The sequence below is a fragment of the Tenrec ecaudatus genome, chromosome 14, assembly GCF_050624435.1.
Source record: "Tenrec ecaudatus isolate mTenEca1 chromosome 14, mTenEca1.hap1, whole genome shotgun sequence".
In the NCBI taxonomy this organism is placed as follows: domain Eukaryota; kingdom Metazoa; phylum Chordata; class Mammalia; order Afrosoricida; family Tenrecidae; genus Tenrec; species Tenrec ecaudatus.
This window is the reverse complement of record NC_134543.1, coordinates 119,999,170-120,021,221: the sequence shown is the minus strand read 5'-3', so window position 1 is coordinate 120,021,221 and position 22,052 is coordinate 119,999,170. Positions and strand designations below refer to the sequence as shown.

Genomic DNA, 22,052 nt, shown 5'->3' with positions numbered 1-22,052 from the left:
TGCTACTACACTACAACACATGGATCAACCTTGAAAACAACATACAAAGTGAAATAAGGAGACTGGATAGCACAAGTGGTTTGTGACCAGCTGCTAACAAGGTTGGCTGTTTCAAACTACCCAGCAAGGTGAGCTGCTTCCATAAAAATTACAGCTGGGAAATCCTATGGAGCAGTTTTATTCTGTAAAACATGGGGACCAACTTAATGGTAGGTAACAGTAAAGGAAATAAGCCTGAAACCAAAGAGCAAGTATCTTATGACCTACTTACTTGAAATATCTAGAGTAGATACAGAAAGTAAAATTTGATCACAGTCAATGCTTGTGAAAATGGTACAGGACCTGGGTAGTGTTTGCTGCTGCTTTACAATAGGGTTGTTATGAGTTGAACCAACTCAGTGGCACGTAACAATACTCAGAAAGCACTTAGGCTAGGGTTTGGCCCTAAGTTGAATTTTGAATTGGCATCACTACTTAGTTCAGGGGAAGTTTCGGTCCTTTTTGAATCTTGGAAGTCAATGTGGGTAATGAAAAGACCCAGGACATTTTCCTACTAATAATATTATTAAGCATCTTTTCTGTATCTTTCTTCGTTGAAGAAGTCTTTAGGTCCTTCAATCATTTTTTAATTGAATGGTCTGCCTTTTGTTCAGTTGTAGCAGTTCTCTGCATGGTTTGGATATTGTCTTTATCAGATACTGATTCTAAATGTCTTGCCCGTTTTATAGGTTGCCTTTTAGCCTTCTTGAGAATGTCCTTTGACAAATAAAAGATTAAAAATTTGAGATGAACAGTTGTAAAGAATTTTTCTTTTCTCACTTGAGGTAGTTAAAGTTTATTGTGCCAACCTGGCCAATAAACACATGTGGGGTTAGTTGAGGTGTGGAGAGAGAAATGGCTCAGTGAGCCTCGTCTTTCTAGTTCTCGGGTCTCTTGCTTTGTGATGGTCTGACGAAGGTGCAGCTGCCTTAACCAGTTTCCTGCTCCAACTGGCAAGGCTCACTTCCTGCAAGACATCCATCCCTAAGGAGAAGCCACATGGACCTACCCCGATGCAGCTATGTGGAGACCTCTGCCAGCGCTGAGATGCTTACACGTTCCCTGAGTCAGCTTTCCTCCTACAGTTGACATCATTGTGTGTGTTTTGTGAGATGGAGGAGGATTTTTGTGGATTGGTGTCTGACATATGGGTTAATGTTGGACTTGTGGGCTTGGACAGCATTGGGTTGGGATGTTTCCCTGAGGCGTACTTACCCTTTATATAAAACTCTTTCTTACCCTATGAGTTTCTGTGGATTTGTTTCTCTAAAGTACCCCGACTAACACATCATTCTTTTGGCAACTTTAAGAATCCATTCTAAGGTTTTAAAGATGTATCCTTATGTTTTCTTAGAGGAGTTTTATTGGCTTTTTTGTTTTGTTTTGTTTCTGGGGGAATAAACAGGGCTATTGAAATTTTGCTAGGGATTCAATATATGAGGCTAAATTAGAAAGTATCATATGAAGGTTCCAATTTGTGCATGCATGGGTTTATTACAAATAAAAGTGTTTAAACATGCTTCTGTGATCAATGGATAACTGTGGATATGCTCTTTCACTTTTATATACTTGTCTTAGTCTTGTTAGGGTGGCTTCACAAAAAAGTCCAGTCACAACTGGCTCCAAGGGGATATGCTGGGCTAGCTTGGTTCAAGACAGAGATCAGCTCAGAAGGTTATGGCAACTATGTTTTGGGATTCCCAAGAGGTCAAATTAGAGGATTATCTCAATATTAATAGATTATCTCAAAAGACACAGTACAATCACAAGGGCATATTAGGGAGAAGTTTTCAAAAAACCAAGGAGTCTTTCCCATTGTGCTTTCTCGTGCTTTGTGGATAGCAAGCAAGGGCTTGGACTGTGAGAATTTCTGGGGGAAAGCTTACCTGCCTGTGTTGTCTCGCTTAATGTTCTCATTTACCTCTCTAAAAGGTATGCTGCTTCTACACTTCTATCATTTCTGAGTCTGTTTCTAGTGATTTTTTCCTAGTTAAAGAAGATATTTATAACACATTTTCCTGCTTTATTATGCACATGATGGTTTTTAATTCAATTTTTTATTGTGACAAATGCAGTATGTATGTTACATCTTTGCCATTTCAGTATACTTTATATGTTTGATTCAGTGGCATTGTGTTCATTCCATATGCAACCACCAGCATTATCTGTTTCCCACATTTTCATCACCTTTAATAGGAGATCAGTATCTACTAACCAATGAGTTTTTCTTCCCTCCACCTCTGGTAACTATTCATCAGCCCTGGTCTGTGAACAGTTGCCTGTTCTAGATATTTTATATAAATAGATTTATGGAATATTTTTTCTTTTGTGACTAGCTTATTTTTAAAGCTATTTTCAAGATTCATCTGTGTTGTAACATGTATTTCATCCTTTTTTTATGATTGAATCATATTCAATGCATGTACGTACCACATTTTGTTTATTCATTCAATTATTGATGGACCATTTGAGTTGTTTCTATCTTTTGGCTATTTTTATTATGCTGTAATATGTATTAATTGATGTATAGGTATCAAGGAATGTTGATGGTGGTATCCCTGCCTTCACATCCTGTGGGTCTATACCTAGCCGTATTTTGATCTTTATTTCTGGTGTTTGATTTTGTCTCTACTTGAAACACTTTCTGTGTGTGTGTGTACTTCTGAAAGAAAAGGGAGGTGGGGAGAGGAAGGGATAAAGGGGAACCGATCACAATGACCGACACATAACCACACACCCCTCTCCAGGGTGAGGAACTGCAGAAAACACGTGGGAAGGGAGGCAGTGGTCAGTGTAAGATAAGAAATAATAATAATTTATAATCTACCAAGGGGGTATGAGGGAGGATCCAGGGGAGGGGAAAGATGAGGAGCTGATTAAAAGGGCTCAATAGAAAGTAAATGTCTAGAAATGAATGAAGACAGCATATGTACAAACATGCCTGATGCAATTGATGTATAGATTGTAACAAGAGTTGTAAGAGTCCCCAATAAAACGATTTTCTAATAATTAAAAAAAGGAAGAAAAGGAGCCCATTGTGGCGTAGTGTGGTTTTAAGCATTGGGTTACAATCTGCAAGGTCAGCAGTTCAAAAGCACCAGCCTCTCGGTGGGGGAGACAGCCAGGGCTTTCAACTCCCATGAAGAGTTAACAGCCTTGGAAACTTCTAGGGGACAGTTCTGCCCTGTCCTATAGGGTTGGCTCTGAGTTGGTATTGGCTTGATGGCATTGAGTTGGTTTTGGTATACTGTTAAGCTGCTTGGAGTTGGTTGCTTTTAAGCTTGTTATGGTAAGGCCAGAACAGCCTTCAACCCAGGGCTGACTTTGCCCGGTGAATAAAGTGGTGCTGCAGCTCTTAGTCCTGCTTTGGTCAGGGAGGACAGGGAACCTTCCTAGTTCTACATGTAGGGGCTCTGTGGGCTCCTCTGCCTACTGTATCCAGAGGTTAAAAAATCTGACCTGGGTTAGTTTATTCTCTTACATTTTTTTTTATCAGCACTAAGAGGTCAAACCTCATTTCAGGTCTCTAGACAGCTCAGTTCCTCTTCCTCCTTCCTGGTACTTTGTTCCCCAAACATTGAAAACCATGGCCTCCTTGAACTTCTTAATTCAGTGAAGATTGTCAGGGTTGCTTAGGTTTCTCTTCTTTCCAGTTTTCCCTGGAAATTGCTTGTTGCCAATCATGAATCTCACTTTATTTTTCTTCTCAAATAATTTGTCCAGTTTCCTAGTTGTTTATGGTGGTAGACTACATTAGTTCCCATTTACTGTGTCATGGCCACAAGTGGAAACTAATTTAACAATCTTTATCTCCTTTTTATCCTGAATCACTTCAGTGTTTTTATAGCATACCACTTTACCTTTAAATATTCAACATGATTCTCTAAAACATTCATCTGTCCTTGAGTCACAATCTTGCTAAAGAAATTAGTATACTAAATTAGTATACTAACGAGTTCCTTGATGATATCTGATAGCTATTCTAGTTTGCCGAAGGCTCTAAATGTTGTTTCCAAAATGTATGTATATTTTTGCTTTTCCTTTTCTGGTCAGTATCCTGACAAGGATCATGTATTTCATTTGGTTGTGTGCTTGCCATTTTTACCCCAAGGTGTTTCCTTTTTAGTTTTTTTTCCCCATTTGTCTTTGTTTTTCATTGTTTTGCTTTTCTATGTTTGTACAATGTCATGTTCATGGTTGGTGGCTCTTTTCTGCCCAGATGTTGTTTGTTTTCTTTTTTGCTGTGCTGTATATGGTGTGGATGGCTTCATTTTCCTTCTGCTTCTGAGACCAGTGCTTTCTCACTTTAATTTTTTGCCTGCTATAGTTGAGAGGCTTATTTTTTGTGTTTCACCGGCTTTTCTTGGGACATTGGCTTATGATCAGATTAAAAACATTAAATAATGGCAGAGTTTGTTCTCCTTTGTAATTTTTTTCTTAAGTGGGTTGTATGTTTTCTGATGAATAAAGTTAGTGTTAGGAGTCTAATGTGTTACGGTTTTCTACTTCATCATTAGACTATTCTTTTTGTTTCTGTGGCTGCCTGTTTGAAAGATTATACTATTAGGTTATGCTCAGTGTTATGTTGGTAGACTAGCTCTCTGGAAAAAGAAGAAAATGTTCTCTGTTTTATAGCTTTTTCCAATTTTAGTGATTTAGATACTCTATCTGTAGCTGATTTTAAGCTACCTACTTCTCACTGAACAGAGTTGGACATGTGTACGGAGTTGGCACTCCTGAGTCGGGACTCGCGAGTTGTAACTAGCCAGGGCTTCAAGTGGAGGGCTCTTCTCATTCTCCCCGTTCCCATTTTAGTAAGCATGAGCGGCGAGAAATTAGGTGATAAAGTTAGAGTTCATTGTCTTAAATGCTTCATTTTTCCCTTCACCATTACGGAGATCATATTATAAATTCTAATATTTTGGCATGCTTAACACAAAAACTGCTATAGAACTTGGGTAAAAGATAACAGTGAAGCAAACTTGGTAGCTAGTGCTTCTGGGTAATAGTACAAACGTTTCTCTGCTACACCCTGTGACTGGTCTTCTATATGAATTGTAAAGCTTCAGAAATCATCACACAGGCCTCTGTCAGTGAAAGTAGACATTATGCTGCTTTCTAAAATTACATGGTGGAATAGAAAAAAGAGGTGGCTCCGTAATTTTCCAAGTAGTGTTCCATCCATGTAAATAGTTGAGCTTTTGTCACAAATGCTTCACTAGAACACCAAAGCTTTGTTTTAAGTTAACAGAAAAGGCAAGCTTTTAAATTTGAAACTTTTTTTTTAGTGTTGAAAAAGGGAGTGGAAACAGCAGCCTTGCAAAGCCAAGCTTGCTCTTTGCCTTTGCTCACCTATAAGTTAGATACCCAGATCAACAATCCAATAGAAGCCCTACATTTGATATTTTTAGATTGAATAGTCTTTTTTACCCCCTCAAACATTCTTTTTTTTTCTTTTTCCTTCAAACATTCTTACTGGTATACAGGAGCCCTGGTGGCCTAGTGGTTATGTGTTCGGCTACTTGAATGGTCAGTACTTGAAAACCACCAGTGACTCTGAGGGAGAAAAATGATGCTTTTTACTCCCATAAAGAATTACAAGCTCGGAAATCAACAGGGACATTTCTACTCTGTCCAATAGGGTCATTGACAGAATTGACTCGATGGCAGTGAGTTTTTTGGTTTTCTTATTGGCAAAAAAATTCACATACCATAAAGTTGAGTGGTTTAAATATATTAAAAAGAGGTGTGCAATCCTCAACACAATCAATTTTAGAACTTTTTTTCATTCTTATACCCATTATTATGAGTTCTCATTATTCTCCCACCTCCCCTGCTATAACTAAGGAAATATAAATCTAGTTATTGCCCTGTGGATTTATCTATCCTGAATTTTGTATACTGAAGGTCATACAAACAACATCAAACAGAAAAAACATCAGTGCAAGAGAATGTAGAAGGCAGTAGAAACTAGAACAAACGGAAAGGAAAACAAATGATAGTATGTTAAATTTTAACTGAAGTGTATCTGCTGCATTCCAATTTCAAATGCACTCTGCCTGAGGGCAAGACTATTCACATCCTTGGTCACCAGTCCCAGAGAGTTCAGTGGAGGCTTAATCTGCTAATGGATTTTGGTTTTCACTGTCATCTGCAAACCAGGTACTCAGAATTTAAGCTCTAATACAATTGCAGTCTCTGAATTTGGGTTCAATATTTATAATCCTTGGATCACACAGACTGGTGTGCTTTTAAAACCAGTCATTAAGCCCCCAGAGGCTAGTCTTTTAATTTTTAATCATTTTATTAGGGGCTCAAACAACTCACAATCCATACATCTATCCATTGTGTAAAGCACATTTGTATCTTCATTGCCCTCTTCATTCTCAAAACATCCGCTTTCCACCCAAGCCCCTGGCCTCAGCTCATTTTTCCCCCTCCCTCCCCGCTCCCCACTTGCTCATGAACCCTTGATAATTTACAAATTATTATTTTGTCATATCTTGCACTGTCTGATGTCTCCCTCCACCCACATTTCTGTTGTCCATCCCCCAGGGAGGAGGTTATATGTAGATCTTTATAATCAGTTCCCTCTTTCCAACCCACCCTCCTGGCACCCTCCCAGTATCGACACTCACACTATACTGGTCCTGAAGGGATCATCCTTGCTGGATTCCCTGTGTTTCCTGTTCCTATCTGTACCAGTGTACATCCTCTGGTCTAGCCAGATTTGTAAGGTAGAATTGGGATCATGATAGTGGGGAGGAGGAAGCATTTAGGAGCTAGAGGAAAGTTGTATGTTTCATCGTTGCTACATGGCACCCTGACTGGCTCATCTCCTCCCCGAGACCCTTCCATAAAGGGATGTGCAGAGGCCTACAAATGGGCTTTGGGTCTCCACTCCGCACTCCCTCCCCTCATTCACTGTGATATGAATTTTTGTTCTTTGATGCCTGATATCTGATTCTTTCTACACCTCATGATTGCACAGGCTGATGTGCTTCTTCCATGTGGGCTTTGTTGCTTCTAAGCTAGATGGCCGCTTGTTTACCTTCAAGCCCTTAAGACCCCAGATGCTGTATCTTTTGATAGCTGGGCACCATCAGCTTCTTCGCCACATTTGCTTATGCACCCATTTGTTTTCAGCTATGGAGGTGAGCATCATAGAATGCTAATTTAATAGAGGAAAGTATTCTTGCATTGAAGGAGTACTTGAGTGGAGGCCCAATGTCCTCCTGCTACCTTAATGCTAAACCTATAAATATAGGCACATAGTTCTATTTCTCCATCCTCATATATAAATATATTTGCATATGCACATGCCTTTATCTAGACCTCTATAAATGCCCTTGCCTCCTAGCTCTTTCCTCTATTTCCTTTGACTTTCCTCTTGTTCCACTATCATGCTCAGTCTTCATTTGGGTTTCAGTACTACCTCATGGTTACATTACCCTGGATCACGCCCTACCAGGCCTCCTACACCCTCCTCACCACCTATTTGGATCACTTGTTATTCCCTTGTCCCTGGGTTTGTTAACACCACTACCTTTCCCCCACAACCCCCTCTCCCATGTCCCCTTGGAACTGTCAGTCCTGTTGTTTTCTCCTGCAGATTGTTCATCTAGTCTGTTTTATTTAGACAGACCTGCAGAGATAATAACATGCATAAAAACAAGGCAGAGCAAAAACCAAGCAACAATATACAACAAAACCACCATACCAACAAACCAGAGACAAGAAAACGAACGAAACACAAGAAAGAAAAGTTTGTAGTTAGTTCAAGGACTGTTTGTTGGCCTTTAGGAGTGTTTTCCAGTCCAGCCTGTTGGGGCACCATGCCCTGGCCCCAAAGTCCACCTTTAGTATTTCCTGGGGACCTCGCTGCTCCATTCCCTTGCTGTTCTGTTGTACCCCCTTAGTGTTTTACCTTGGTGTGGCGGGATCAGATCAGGTGCAATTCCCACACTGTGTCTATGGTGTTATCCTCTGTAGGGCTATGGGTCAGTGAGGGACATCATGTCTCCTAGTGGGGCTGGCCATGTGGTCCTCTCTGTGGACTGGCTGCTATAATTGGGAACATTTTCCTCAAGACCTGGTGGGTCAGGATGTGCTCCACTCTCCTCCCCCTTCATCTGCTCTGTGTTCTCTGATCAGAAATGTCCCTCTCTCAGATCTGCAGATTCAGTGCTGTCCTTTGAAATAAATTCTTTTGGGGGAGGGGCCCGGAAGCTGTTCTTTCTGATAACTTGAAACCATCTGATTTCTTTACTACACTTGTTATAACACCTGTGGATGAATAGAAGTTTATGGAAAAATTGAGCTGATTAATAGAGAACCTCTCACCTCTACCTACCCCCCACTACACAGGTTCTCCTATTTAAATATGATGACACGCTCTGGTGAGGGAGTCAATACAGCACCCACCCATTAACTGAAACGTCAGTGATTTTTCCATTGTATGAATGTGAAAATGAATTGGAGGGGGTGTTCAATTAAATAAGCTAATAAATTCAGGTAATGGGATTTAAGCCCAGCTAATATGACATAAAAGTTTGTGCCCTCAACTATATAGTGAATAGCAACTTCAACTGCTTAAAGAAAAATTTAATATTAGAGCACTAAGACTTTATTCAGTACATTAGGTACTGAATACATTAGGTACTGAATAAGTGTAAATTTTAAAAATCACTTGTTTTATGAACGCGGCAGTTTTTTTTTTCTCCCCCTAGTCCTGCTTTTCAGGACTTCCAAAAGTTAGTTGAGAGCTTGTCCTTGATCCTCTCCACGGGAATCTTCAGTAAAAGGCGAAAGATTTATATGATTTGAAGAGAAACCAGAGTTTGAACGAGGGTAGTTTTAAGAAGACATTTTACTTGATTTTTAGAAGAATCACTGTGTTTTGACTTTTGCTCTTGGCTAAGTTTGTATAACAAGGACCAGGTTTACCCTCACTCTTGAACAAGCTAACAGCTAGAGTAAATGCACGGAATAGTGTGTCTTGTTTGTTTGTTTTATGAACCAGTGCTTTTAAATATACTGGTCATCAGACAGTGAACGACAGTGTATCCCAAAAGTGGGAGGCATATGAGCCGAACCCCACTGATTGCTTTATTTTTCTTCCTTGAGAAGTTTTCCTGGCTGGGGTGGTAAGAGAGAGCACCCATGGAGACCTTACCAGGCAACTAATTTCCTTGCTTTAACTAAATGTTTACCGAGCAAATTGGTTTTCCACTTAGCAATTGATACACATTTCATTTTGTGACATTGAAATCCTGGTAGCTTTTGTCTGAGTAGAAGCAGAGTAGTAGACTTTCTTAACCTGATAAAGACACCCAGACCTGTGGTTATTTCAAACCTACAAGCCCACACCCACTGCCATCAAGTTTGTTCCAACTTACAACAACCCTGCCTGTAGGACAGTAGAACTGTCCCTGTAGGTTTGCAAGACGGTAACTCTGTACAGGAGTAGATTGCCTTCTCTCTCTCTTGCCTTCAGCTACTCTGGGAGTAACTGGGAGTGTCAGCTGCCGACCTTGAGGTGAGCAGCCCAATGTGTAGCCACAGTATTTAGACTTTTGTGCATATGAAAATGTTAGAAAAAGTACTGTGTTTCATACATATTCATAGATACTGAATAACTACGGTAGCATCTTAAGAACTAGAATTGGACTTTAAGATCATACTAATTTAAACTATTGTTTATTTTTTATAGGCCAGTATGGAAATCCTTTAAATAAATACATTAGACATTATGAAGGATTATCTTATGATGTGGATTCATTACACCAAAAACACCAGCGTGCCAAAAGAGCAGTTTCGCATGAGGACCAGTTTTTACGCCTAAATTTCCATGCACATGGAAGGTGAGTACATTTTTTGTTCTCTGTAGAACTCTTATAGTCAATCTAAATTCAAAGGGGACATATATTCCCATAATTTATTTTCTTTAGAGGATATGTCCCCATTTAGAAATTCAACCTCCACTGAAATTTTGTATATATATTTAAAAGTATCTTCTCAAATAGATTGCTCTTTTTATTATATTGTTAAGGAAATAGTTGAATTTAAATGTTAAAATTATTCATTAGGTATTTTATTTAATCTTAAAATAAAATTATGTTTTCAAAGTTTCTTGTTTTTTACTTATATGTTTTCTGATCAATATATTTGTCTTTGGGAGCCCTCGGTGGTAGAAACTAGTGTGTCTTTGAACTTGGAATCATTCAAGATATCATTAGCTCAACTTATCAGTTGGTATGTAGAATACATGTTATACTCTTCAGTTCTCAGAATTGCAAAGCGATCAAGGGGATTAAAAAAAGAGAGGTGGAAATCTCATTTATTGAGTGCCAGTCTTGTTTCAGGTGCACAGATACTGTATATAATTTTCTTATTTAGTTTTCTCAGCAGCACAACAAGGCTAAGGGTTCTTTTATACTGAAGAAACTTGAGTAGAGCTCATTGAATTAAATAGCTTGTTTAAAGTTACACAGCATAGATGTTTTGACAAGTTTTATTGACATAGTTCATGTACCATGCAATCAAATGGTTAAACATATTAAAAAGTCGTGAAACACACAGCATACGTTTGACCCAGACCATCCCCGTATTCTGTTTTCCCCTCCTTTTTTCCTGTCTCTTAATAGTACTTAAGTACAAAATCTTGATTTTTATTAGGTTTTCTGTCTTGCTTGTTGTAATTAGTAAATCTATTTCTTTTGTGCTTTTTCTGTGTTGCTGTAATTCTGATCGAGATCTACACAAGTATTAGTCATTCTGAAAACTGTTAAATGCTAAGTTACTATCTGAAAGTTGGTGGTTTTTTTGAAACTACCCCTAGATGCCTAGGAAGATAGGCAGGTGATTAGTTTCTGAAAGATCATGGCCTTGAAAAGCTTAGGGATCAGTTCTACTTGCACACCTGGAGCCATTCTGAGTCAAACTTGACGAACCCTGTTTAGTGCTAAGAACAACCAAACCCACTTCTGTGGAGTCAGTTCTGACTCATAGGGACCCTACATAATGGAGCTGCCATTGGTTTGGGTTCCACATTCATGGCTCACCATTAGATTTTATTAGGTCTGTTACATATGTCAGAGCATATGGTAAAACCAAATCCTTAGCTCTTATGTTGTGTTTGTGTCTGTGCAGATACATGTGCGAGAGTGAGTGCTACTATTACTTAGTCCTCCAACAAATGTTTATTGACTGCTAGCTAAAAAAATTATCTAGCTGGGACTAAGGGTATTGTTAGTTACTGTTGAGTCAGTTCTGACTCACCGCCTTCCTGTGATGACAGAACTATAAGGCAAACCTAGATTCAATAGGAGCAATAAGCTGTGCATAACCATCATAATGTGATACAGTGCTTTAAGGAGGTAGAACTTCCTTCATGCTGAGGCTGTCAGGCAGGGACCAGGAACTAGGAAACCTCATGCTCCAAGTGCTTTTGCTAGGTCTTTAGAAACAAATCTGTTTCATAATGTACTGTTTTCTAGAATATATCCAATTTCACATATTTTAATTTTGTTGTCTCAGTTATCATATGTGTGTACATAAGCCATCACAGAATTTGTGCCCTAAAAACATAATTATTTTAACTACTTACCTAACAGACTTTCATTTAAAAACATGATAGAGTGATGGTATTATTCTTCCTTTTCCTCAAAATAGACCCACAAAATAACTTTTGTGGTATAATTATAGACTTTCATGCTAAGCCTTCTCTCCTGGCCATCACGTAAAATATCTAAGTTTGGTGTACTACAACCTCTCCAAACACAATTTGTATCTCTATATACATTGTTATTAATAAATATTGGTTATAAGGGCTATTATTTTATTAATAAAGTATTAGCACATTGCTGGTTAATTAATAGTTTATAATTCAGATTTTACATTTGTACTACTAACAAGCACAGGCATTACGATAAAGCAGCAGATTTGAAGCTTTATTATGAACACAATAAACTGGGACAACTGTGGACTACAGTTAGCTAAAGTTTAGATTGTAAAAACATATCGATCTTGTGCATTGTGCCTAGACCATTTTTTTATCCATTCGAAATTTATGTAAAGCAGAAGTTCTGAACCTGTGGGTTGCAACCCCTTTGGGGAGTCACATGACCCTTTCACAGGGGTCACCTGATTAATACCAGTAGCAAAATTATAGTTATGAAGTAGCAACGAAAATAATTTTATGATTGGGGGGATCACTACACATGAGGAGCTGTATTAAAGGGTCATAGCATTAGGAAGGTTGAGAACCACTGATGTAGAGCGTTTACTCATTTTACCCTTTTATTTAGTGGAGTTTAGTTCACTAGACTATCAGTGTGCTTTAATAAATTACAGAGTATATAGAATACTGTACAGTTAACTTAGGCATACAAAGATAACACACCAAGAGGAGCTGATAACCAAGGACTTCAATAGAAAGTAAATGTATAAAAAATGATGACAGCAACACATGTACAAATGTGCTTGATACAATTGATGTATGGAATGTTGTAAGAGCTGTAAGATCCCCCAATGAAATGATTAAAAAAAAGTGTTTACCCCTTCTGGCTTGCATTTTTGGGTACTAGCACAACCTGTGTGTGTATGGGTATATTGTGTATATAGTTATTAAAGCTATGCTTTGTGGTATTTGTTTAATGCGTAAGCACATGAACTTTTTCCAGCCTGGGCTCTGGATATGTCATATTCTGGATATGTCATATTCCAAATAATGGATGTTATTGCTAAATGAAAAACTTTTTAGTTTCTTTAAAACATTACTCAGTTCTTAAGAATTTCATGAAGGACTATTTTCTTTGAAATAAAGCTTGACTTTATTTGGAAATGAAAGCACATTTAAGGCGTGGTACACTTGCTGAGAAAAGGTACATAAATAAATTGACGTATGGATTATTCTAAGGGAAAAAATTGCTGTAAGAGCCTGCAATAAAATAATATCATTAAAAAAAGAAAAAAATACCTAAATATTGTGAAACAAACCAGTATTAGGAGTTTTAACTATTTTGAAAATAAATACAGGGGTGAAGTACATTAATTTCTCAGCTTTGCTGAGAAATTGAAACACAGCTTTCTAGATTTCAGAAATTATTTTACTTGGAAAATTCTGATAAATGGGATGCCTAAAGGCCCTGCCCGCAGCGGCTTGCTCTTTCTTCTGAGTTCACTTAGTAATATTTATGCATGTATGTTGGTGATTGCATTTATCACATTTCATTATAACTTTGTTTTCATGCATCTGTCCTCTTCTCCCTGTAACCCTGAAGGGCAGAGCCTGAGTCTTAGTTATCTGTGTTTAGAGGGTGTCATTTAAGTTACATTTAGTGACGAGTGGGCATGAAGCAGTAGGGAGGGAACTGTAGTAGTGATGACAGGGAGCTGACAACTCATGGCAGCCTTCTGTGCGGTGGAGTGAAATGCTGTCTGGTCCGCTTCATCCTCACAGTTGCTGGCATGGGTGAGTCTATCGGACTCACCTCATCACAGGGTCTCCCTGGCTCTCATTGGCCTCCTCCTTGTTAACACTCATGATGTCCTCCTCCGTGGTGGATCCTTCCTAATGATGTGTCCGGAGCAAATTGCATAGTGTTCTGTTGTAGTCCGTAAGATTTTCACTGGCTAATAGTCCAAGGTGGTTAATCAACAGAGCTTTCTTCTTAGTCCGTCTTGGCCTGCAAGCTCCATTGAAACCTGTGGCTAGTGTTGTTGAGGGAGATGAATTTACGTAGCCGGTATGTGTATCTATTCATCCCTCAGTGCCCATAGAGTCCACAAACACAAATTCAACCCACATCCAGTTGAACACATTCAGGGTGGGTGATGGGTAGGCATACCCTGCAGCAGCCTTCCTCCGTTTTAGAGATCCTCAGCCTCTCTTCAGTACTTGCTTTAGAGCACTGTTTGCCATGTCTGTTCCATTAATTGTGTGCACCCTTTGTTTATGTAGGGGGGTGGGGGAGAGACTTCTAAAAAGTAATTAAGAGGTCAAAGTAATCCTTCAGAGTCTAAGTGGGAGTGTGAAATGCTACTTATGCAGTATTTAAATTGTGTTAGGTATTACATGTAATCTAGAGATGACTTATTTTATCATGGAGGATCTGTGTATGCTATATGCAAATACTAGTCATTTATATAGGACTTTTAAGCATCTACATTTTTTTGTATTGGGGCAGGGGTGGATGGGAAATCTTGAAGTCAACCCCCTCTTCTAGGAAACAAATAGATGACTATGCAACTAAAACTTTTATTTAGGACTGGCCTTACTAAGGAGTTTAATAAGAAAAAGTAAATATCTACTGCTGTGGAATTTAAAATTTCATGGGCAGTAACACTGAAAACTCAAACTCCCCTGCCATTGAGTGGATTCCGACTTAAAGTCACTCTGTGGGTTTTCGAGGCTGTGGCTCTTTTGGAGTAGAAACCCCCACTTTCTCCTGCAGGCTGCTGGTCGTTTCAGACTGCTGACCTGTGTAGTAAAGCACACTGTAATATTAAGAAACAGATTTTGAGCTTAAAGGAAGAGGATAAGATCAAGCAGAGTTTTTTTCCTTCCTTTGTTGTCTGTAACACAGTTTATTAGCAGGTTGTAGCATTGGGGCGCAATTTGTAGATAGTGATTTAACACCACTGTGATCTCTCTTGAGATAGAAAAACCCAACAAGAAAACTTTAAAATGTATAAGAATACATTTCAACCTTCTGATATGAAATGTACAGTGTCATTTCCAGAAGCCTCCTAAGAAAATCTGTCAACCACTGTCCATGGGTTGGTGTCTGGAGCTGGCTGTGCTTGCTAATCTTCAAAACCGATCACGTCAGATGCAGCACACTCATTTTTTCTGCGTTTTACCAACAAAGACTTGCCTAGACTGGGGTCCTTGGGATGTAGTTGGAAGCTCTGCTTCCTACAACCTTATGCGTGCCAGCACAGGAGAGCCCCAAGCAGCTAGTGCCCTTTTGCTTTCTTTGGTGAACAAACAATGTCAACAGCTTCAAGCAACATGAGCTGAGGCGACTGTGTGTGCAGGTCGGCGTTGTGGATGAGAATGCAGTTTGAGATCCATACTGGAGGGAGGAGATGACGTCGATCCTGATCATTGACTAGTCCTGCTACGTTCTCTACGCTGTAGCGGTCCTCTCTTGAGCATTGTGACCTGGGTACTGGGAAATCCACTTAGTGTCAGTTTTCCAGAGTATTCCACAAGTTCCAGGCCTCTTACTTCATTAGAGTCTGGCAGCAGAAGAAATCGGTGGCACCTCAGCCCTTTAGCTACCATTCAGAACAGCATGCGGAGTAGCAGCTGACTCTAAGACCTAGTTTATGAAAGGAGAATGATTAGCATGCACGTTTATTAGGGTGTCCTTGATCAAGGAGTCGTTCTGAAGGGTGGGTGCCAAAGCAGGGCAAAGCACTCCCATCAGTGGGTGCATCCGACCCGTATTTCTTGCTTCTTTAATTGATCTTTGAAAATCAGAAGCTGTGCTCATTCTAGCCGCTGTTGTCGCATATGGGCAATCCGTTTCCTCCCTGCCTCTATCAATCTGATTGCCCCACTTTTAGAAAAATTCCAGTTTTTATTTCTTTCTTTTAAACATTCCTTTTCATTTAACTGCTGTAGGAACGCCATCTCTTGTTTCTTCATAGTACCCTATTTTTGGGGTACTCTACACTGCAAGTAATCTTAATGGCAGGCAAGCTTTTTTAAAAGAAGCTTTTTTATTAATCATTTTATTAGGGACTTATACAACTCTTATCACAAACCATATATCAATTGTGTAAAGCACATGTGTACATTCATTGTCCTCATCATTCTCAAAACATTTGCTCTCCACTTAAGCCCCTGGCATTAGGTCTTCTTTTTTCCCCCTCCCTCCCCGCTCCCCTCTCTCCTCTCCCTCCTGAGCCCTTGATAATTTATAAATTATTATTTTGTCATATCTTGCCCTGTCCGACATCTCCCTTCACCCACTTTTCTGTTGTCCGTCCCCCAGGGAGGAGGTCACATGTAGATCCTTGTAATCGGTTCCCTCTTTCCAACCCACTCACCCTCTACTCTCCCAGTCTCGCCACTCACAGCCCTGGTCCTGAAGGGATCATCTGCCCTGGATTCCCTGTGTTTTCAATTCCTATCTGTACCAGTCTAGCAAGGTAGAATTTGGATCATGATAGTGGGGTGGGGGTAGGGAAGGAAGTATTTAGGAACTAGAGGAAAGTTGTATTTTTCATCATTGCTACATCGCACCTTGACTGGCTTGTTTCCTCCCCTAGACCTCAAAGAAGCTTTTAAAATAAAGAGCAAAGAAGCATTTTCAACGTTTCTTTCCCCCCAAATACACAGATGCCATACTTCACATGTCTGCTTTAGAACTAAAGTGTGAGATGATGATGATTTTGTGGTTACAACCAAGCTTCCTTAGGGCATGGATAAACATTTGTATGGTTAGGCACAGCAGCTCCTTTTTTCACAGAAGTCACAGTAAATGACTGAGCTGTTTTCCTTTCGAGAAATGAAGGCGCTCACTATTCCTTCTCAGCGCTTCGTTCGTTTTGGCCGTGCCTCCTCCTCTGTGGACCAGAGAGACCTGCTAGTTCCCCTTACTTGGGTTCCGTGTAGCACTCTCCAACAATTATCCTTAACCAGTAAGTGGTAGACCATTGCATGGGAAATGCAGGATTTTTGTGGTAATCATGGAAAATTGGTTTTCCCCCAATCCCCATTTCGATACACTTAAGAAGTCCAACTCATTGCCATTGAGTTCATCCTAACTCACAGCGACCTATAGCGCAGACAACTAGCCCTGTAGGTCTCTAAGCCTGTCAGTCTGTAAAGGAGCAGAAAGCCGCATCTCTCTTCTGCGGCATAGTCTAGGGTTGTCTATGGTGATTCCTTCTCCTGTTCTTAACCAGTTGCTACGGTGGTGCTTCTGACTCCTGGCAACCCCAGGTGTGCCAGCGCAGGCCTGTGCTCCAACGGGCTTTCGATGGCTGGTTTCTCAGAAACAGATCGCGGCTTCCTTCGGAGGCATCCCTGGTTAAACTCAAACTTCCTAACTTACTGCTTCGCAGCACACACATGAGTCGTACCACCCAGAGACGATGATAACTACTTTCTTTTTACAACAAATAGAAATCTTTATTAAACAAAAATAGCAAAATGTGAAACTGTTGTTATTCAACATCTTCTCCAACTAGGTCTATACATGTCTTTTTTTTCCTCTGCATTTTCCCCAAACATTTTATTAGGAGCTATGTAGATATTATACCATTTCATAGTTCAGTCATATCAAGCTGTGTTGTACAATTGCTACCCAAATCAGTTCCAAAATGTTTTCTTCCTTCCTGAACTCCTTAATGTCAGCTCTCCCTCCCCATCCCCCTCCTTAGCCATACCCTCAGGAACCTTTATTCTAGTTGTTGTCGCTATAGACTCACATATCCCGGGTTTTATACACCAAAAAAGATAGAAAAACACATAGCGGAGAGTCAGAAAGGCCAGTAACAATGACAAAATACAACAGAGGTAAGCCCCAATATGAAAACAAACAAACAAAACCCACAGAAAGGTGCCTGACTATCGGATAGAATAGCATCTGGAGTCTTTAAAAAAACTTTTTTTTACCTTGTTTGAAACTAGCCCAAGCTCCAAGAGCACTGAGGGCCAGCTTCCATGTTTCTTTAACTCCTTTTACGACCACCCAGACCAGTGTTTTGATCCAATGACATCAGGAGTCTTAAAGGCTTATTTCCACACAAGCAACCATCTAAGTGACATGTCAACTAAGCCTACATGGAAGAAGAACGCCAACATCTGTGGTCCAAGGATTGTCCAAAGGAGGGGCTAGTACCAGAGCTTCAATAGTGAGATTCTGGGGTGCAGAAGGCTATGGGTGAGAGTGGATGCCTAGAATACATTTGCAGGATCTAAATAGGACACAAGCCTCCAGTGATTTCCCTCTAACCATAATTGAGGGAGGGAATAGCATCGTGGTCAGACAGTATTGGAGAGACAACTGTAGTAGATTAACATGATACATCTGCCTCAAATGGTTAGAATCTTGTCACTTAATCTCCCTTCTGATATACTTTGGGCTTGATCTGGGTTTAATATATTCTGTGTGGGTTTTTTTTTTCATACTGGGATTTTTTATACTACTTCTTTTTAATACGAAGCTATTTTTATTGTGGGGTAATATAGATAACAAAACCTTTGTCATTGCCCCTGCAATTCTTAATGGCGGAACCCCTTTTCCACTTCCACTCCAAAACCACACGATTCTTGCTTCTTCAGGTCTTTCAAAACTAAAAACAAAACATATACACACACACCTCAAACTCACTGCCATGGAGTTGATTCTGACTCATAGTGAACCTTTAGCTCCAAGCAGAACTGCTGTCATGTATTCGATGAGGCTGTCCTAACCTTAGAATAACAGCATCCTTCTTTCCTCTTGCCATTCTGCCTTAGCCCGCTTTGTTTGCCTTCAGAGCACGTACAGCATGGCCAACTACCTCCCTTCTTCCTTTTGTCCAAGCTGCGTGCTTTCTTTGCAGCCCACTAACCGTGGATGAGCTAGAATGCGATCTGTGGATTATATTGTTCTGATCTCCCCAGCCTAGAACTATGTTTGGTATATTAAATGCTCAATATGTATTCTTTTATTGTAGACTGAAGAAATAGCACACAATCAAGTTCATGGTTCTGCTCATATCTTCTGGATATACAATGCCAGCTTTGCTGCTTTTTAATGTTTCTCTTATGTTCCTTTAAAAAAATAATTTTACGGGGGGCTAGTACAACTTCTTTCTATCACAATCCATCCATCTATCCATCCATCCATCCATCCATCCATCCATCCATCCATCCATCCATCCATCCATCCATCCAAGTACATTTGTACATTTGTTGCCCTCATCATTCTCAAAACATTTGCTTTCTACCTGAGCCCATGGTATAAGAGCTATGTTCCTTTTCACAGACACATTCTTCTTTCAAATATGTTAATGTCATTGGCTATGTTTTATCAGTCAGTTCATCTTTATTATTTTTTCCTGGAAGATAGCCTGAATTTTGCTTTCTGGAGCTCCCTTAAATACGTCCATGTGTATCTTCTACATGTTGTCTCCCATGTCTTGAAAGTTCGCTTTACACCATATTGCTATTATGAAAGACCTGTTTCAGCAAACCAAAAGAACTGTGAAGGGGACTTTCCTCTCTTTTAGTAAAAGTGAAATCAGTATCTGTTTTTTAGCAGTCCGCTAAAGAGGCAGTGGAGCAGCAAGAATGTACCTACCCTGGGAACTACACAATTTATTAGGGGCTCATACAACTCGTATCACAGTCCATACATATACATACATCAATTGTATAAAGCACATCTGTACATTCTTTGCCCTAATCATTTTCTTTTTTTTCTCTCCTCTTTTCTCTTTTTTACATTTTATTAGGGACTCACACAACTCTTATCACAATCCATGCATATACATACATTAATTGTATAAAGCACATCCATACATTCCCCGCCCCAATCATTCTCAAAGCATTTGCTCTCCACTTAAGCCCTTTGCATCAGGTCCTCTTTTTTTTCCCTCCCTCCCCGCTCCCCACTCCCAATGTGCCCTTAGTAATTTATACATCGTTATTTTGTCATATCTTGCCCTATCCAGAGTCTCCCTCCCCCCCCCCTTTGCCGTCCCTCTCCCAGGGAGGAGGTCACACGTGGACCCCTGTAATTAGTTCCCCCTTTCCAACCCACTCGCCCTCCACTCTCCCAGCATCGCCCCTCACACCCTTGGTCCTGAAGGTATCATCCACCCTGGATTCCCTGTGCCTCCAGCCCCCATATGCACCAGTGTACAACCTCTGCCCTATCCAGCCCTGCAAGGTAGAATTCGGATCATGGTAGTTGGGAGGAAGCATCCAGGATCTGGGGGAAAGCTGTGTTCTTCATCGGTACTACCTCGCACCCTCATTGACCCATCTCCTCTCCTGAACCCCTCTGTGAGGGGATCTCCATTGGCTGACACTTGGGCCTTGGGTCTCCACTCTGCACTTCCCCCTTCATTCAATATGGTATATATATATACACACATACACATACACATATATACATACACACATATATATACATATACACACATATACCTAAGCTGCCACAGCTTTGAACTGTGGACACTACATGTTGTTTTGTTTTTTTTAGGTCTGGATTGATAGATTAATTTTTGGGTTTGAGACATTAAAAATACTTATTTTCTGGCATAAATTAATGGTGTGTCCTTTTCATTTTGCATCATTTCGAAAGTTCCATAGGAGCACTTAGCTTTGGCACAGCAGGGGAGAACTGTCCATGGAGTTGGCTGGCTACTCATTGATTGGCTGCCGAGATCCTGCTTCTGGTTGATTCAAGTCCTGATTTTATTTGTGTGTTCTTTATCTTGTTAGTCTTTTCTGATTAGTAAAATTAATACATTTAAGTGACTTTTAGGATTGTATTCATTTGATTTTAATTTGGAAGCTTTTTAAAAGAGACTTTGTCTTTTGACAATAGGTAGCATTTTCTTACTGTAATCATGTGTTATAATACATGATAGGCATTTAATCCTGTATTGCGTAATGATGAGAGTATAGTAAATTCTTCCCTTGTCGCTCCTTTATGTGGGAAAAACTCGGACTGATGATTTGTTTCTTAACAAAGTACAGAGTTAGTTATTTTAGTTCAAGTTTTAGTTTTACTTTTATCTTCCTTGGGACCACTTGTAGATTCTTCTTATGAGACATTATGAGGTAATGTATCTACCTCTGGACCATCAGGCAATCCTGAAGCTGTGTTTTTCAAACTGAAAAGCCTAAGAATTTCTATGGCAGTTGCCCCATATGCTCTCAAGTAGTGTGCACACCACTGGACTCTACACTTTTTACTTCAACCAACTTTTTTTTTAAATTTCATTTTTTATTTTTTCCAGCTAGTCTGTTTTATCCTATTAAGTCTCACACACACCAAAAAACCAACCAGTCAAACAAAAAACCCCAAACCTACTGCTGTTAAGTGATTTTATTCCATTCTAATTCATAGTGACTCTATAGGACAGGATAGGACTGCTCCTTTGGATTTTTGAAATCTTTGTGAGAGTCCCCTTGGGGAGTGGCTCGTGGGTTCGAACTACTGACTGTATGGTTAGCAACTCAGTGCATACCCCACTCCACTCCAAGGGCTCGAGGAAGTAAATCTCAGGGATGCCATAGTAAGTGCACTTGTATTGTTAGTAATCCTTAATCCAGCCAGGGAGCCCACCCTACTACATCTGTTTTGTTTAGATTGTCTGACATCTACCCTCTGGGACTCCTGGATCTTCTGAGAATTAGAGCTATGTGGTTCAATTTATAGAGAACACCAAAACCAAACCCACTGCCATTGAGTCAATTCTGACTCTCAGTGACCCTACAGGACTGAGTAACACTACCCATATGAGTTTCTGAGACTATTTTTGGCATTTGAAAGCCTCTTCTTTTTCCTGTAGAGCAGCTAGTGATTTCGAACAGTGGACCTTGAATTTAGCAGCCTAATACTTAATCACTGTGCCACCAGGACTCCTAATTAGCCCTTGTTATATCAGCGGTTCTCAATCTGGGTCACGACCCCTGGGGGGGGGGGAGGATATCGAATGACCCTTTCACTACGGTTGCCTGATTCATAACAGTACCAGATGATAGTTATGAAGTAGCAACGAAAATAATTTTACGGTTGGGGGGTTACCACAACATGAGGAATTGTATTAAAGGGCCATACCATTAGGAAGGTTGAAAACCATTGTTTCTTTTTTTGAAATCATTTTATTGTGGGCTGGTACAACTCTTATTACAATCCATCCATCCATCCATTGTGTCAAGCACATTTGTACATTTGTTGCCATCATCATTCTCAAAACATTTGCTTTCTACTTGAGCCCTTGGTATCAGCTCCTCATTTCCCCACCCATGAACCCTTCACAATTAATAAATT

General features: G+C 39.9%; 1 protein-coding gene, 1 non-coding gene and 1 pseudogene across 2 annotated transcripts in view; 1 reads left to right on the top strand and 2 right to left on the bottom strand.

The window, feature by feature from the left end:
• Positions 1–22,052, top strand: part of ADAM10 (ADAM metallopeptidase domain 10) — a 137,523-nt gene that overhangs the window by 29,035 nt on the left and 86,436 nt on the right. Inside the window, exon 2 of the mRNA XM_075532185.1 lies at positions 9,752–9,902. Within this exon, the coding sequence (XP_075388300.1) occupies positions 9,752–9,902 (151 nt within the window). The remainder of the gene's footprint in view (positions 1–9,751; positions 9,903–22,052) is intronic.
• LOC142426970 (U5 spliceosomal RNA) lies at positions 8,767–8,881 on the bottom strand. Its single transcript, XR_012779820.1, has one exon. It is a non-coding gene; the product is annotated as a U5 spliceosomal RNA (small nuclear RNA).
• Positions 17,674–17,787, bottom strand: LOC142427145 (small nucleolar RNA SNORA61; annotated as a pseudogene).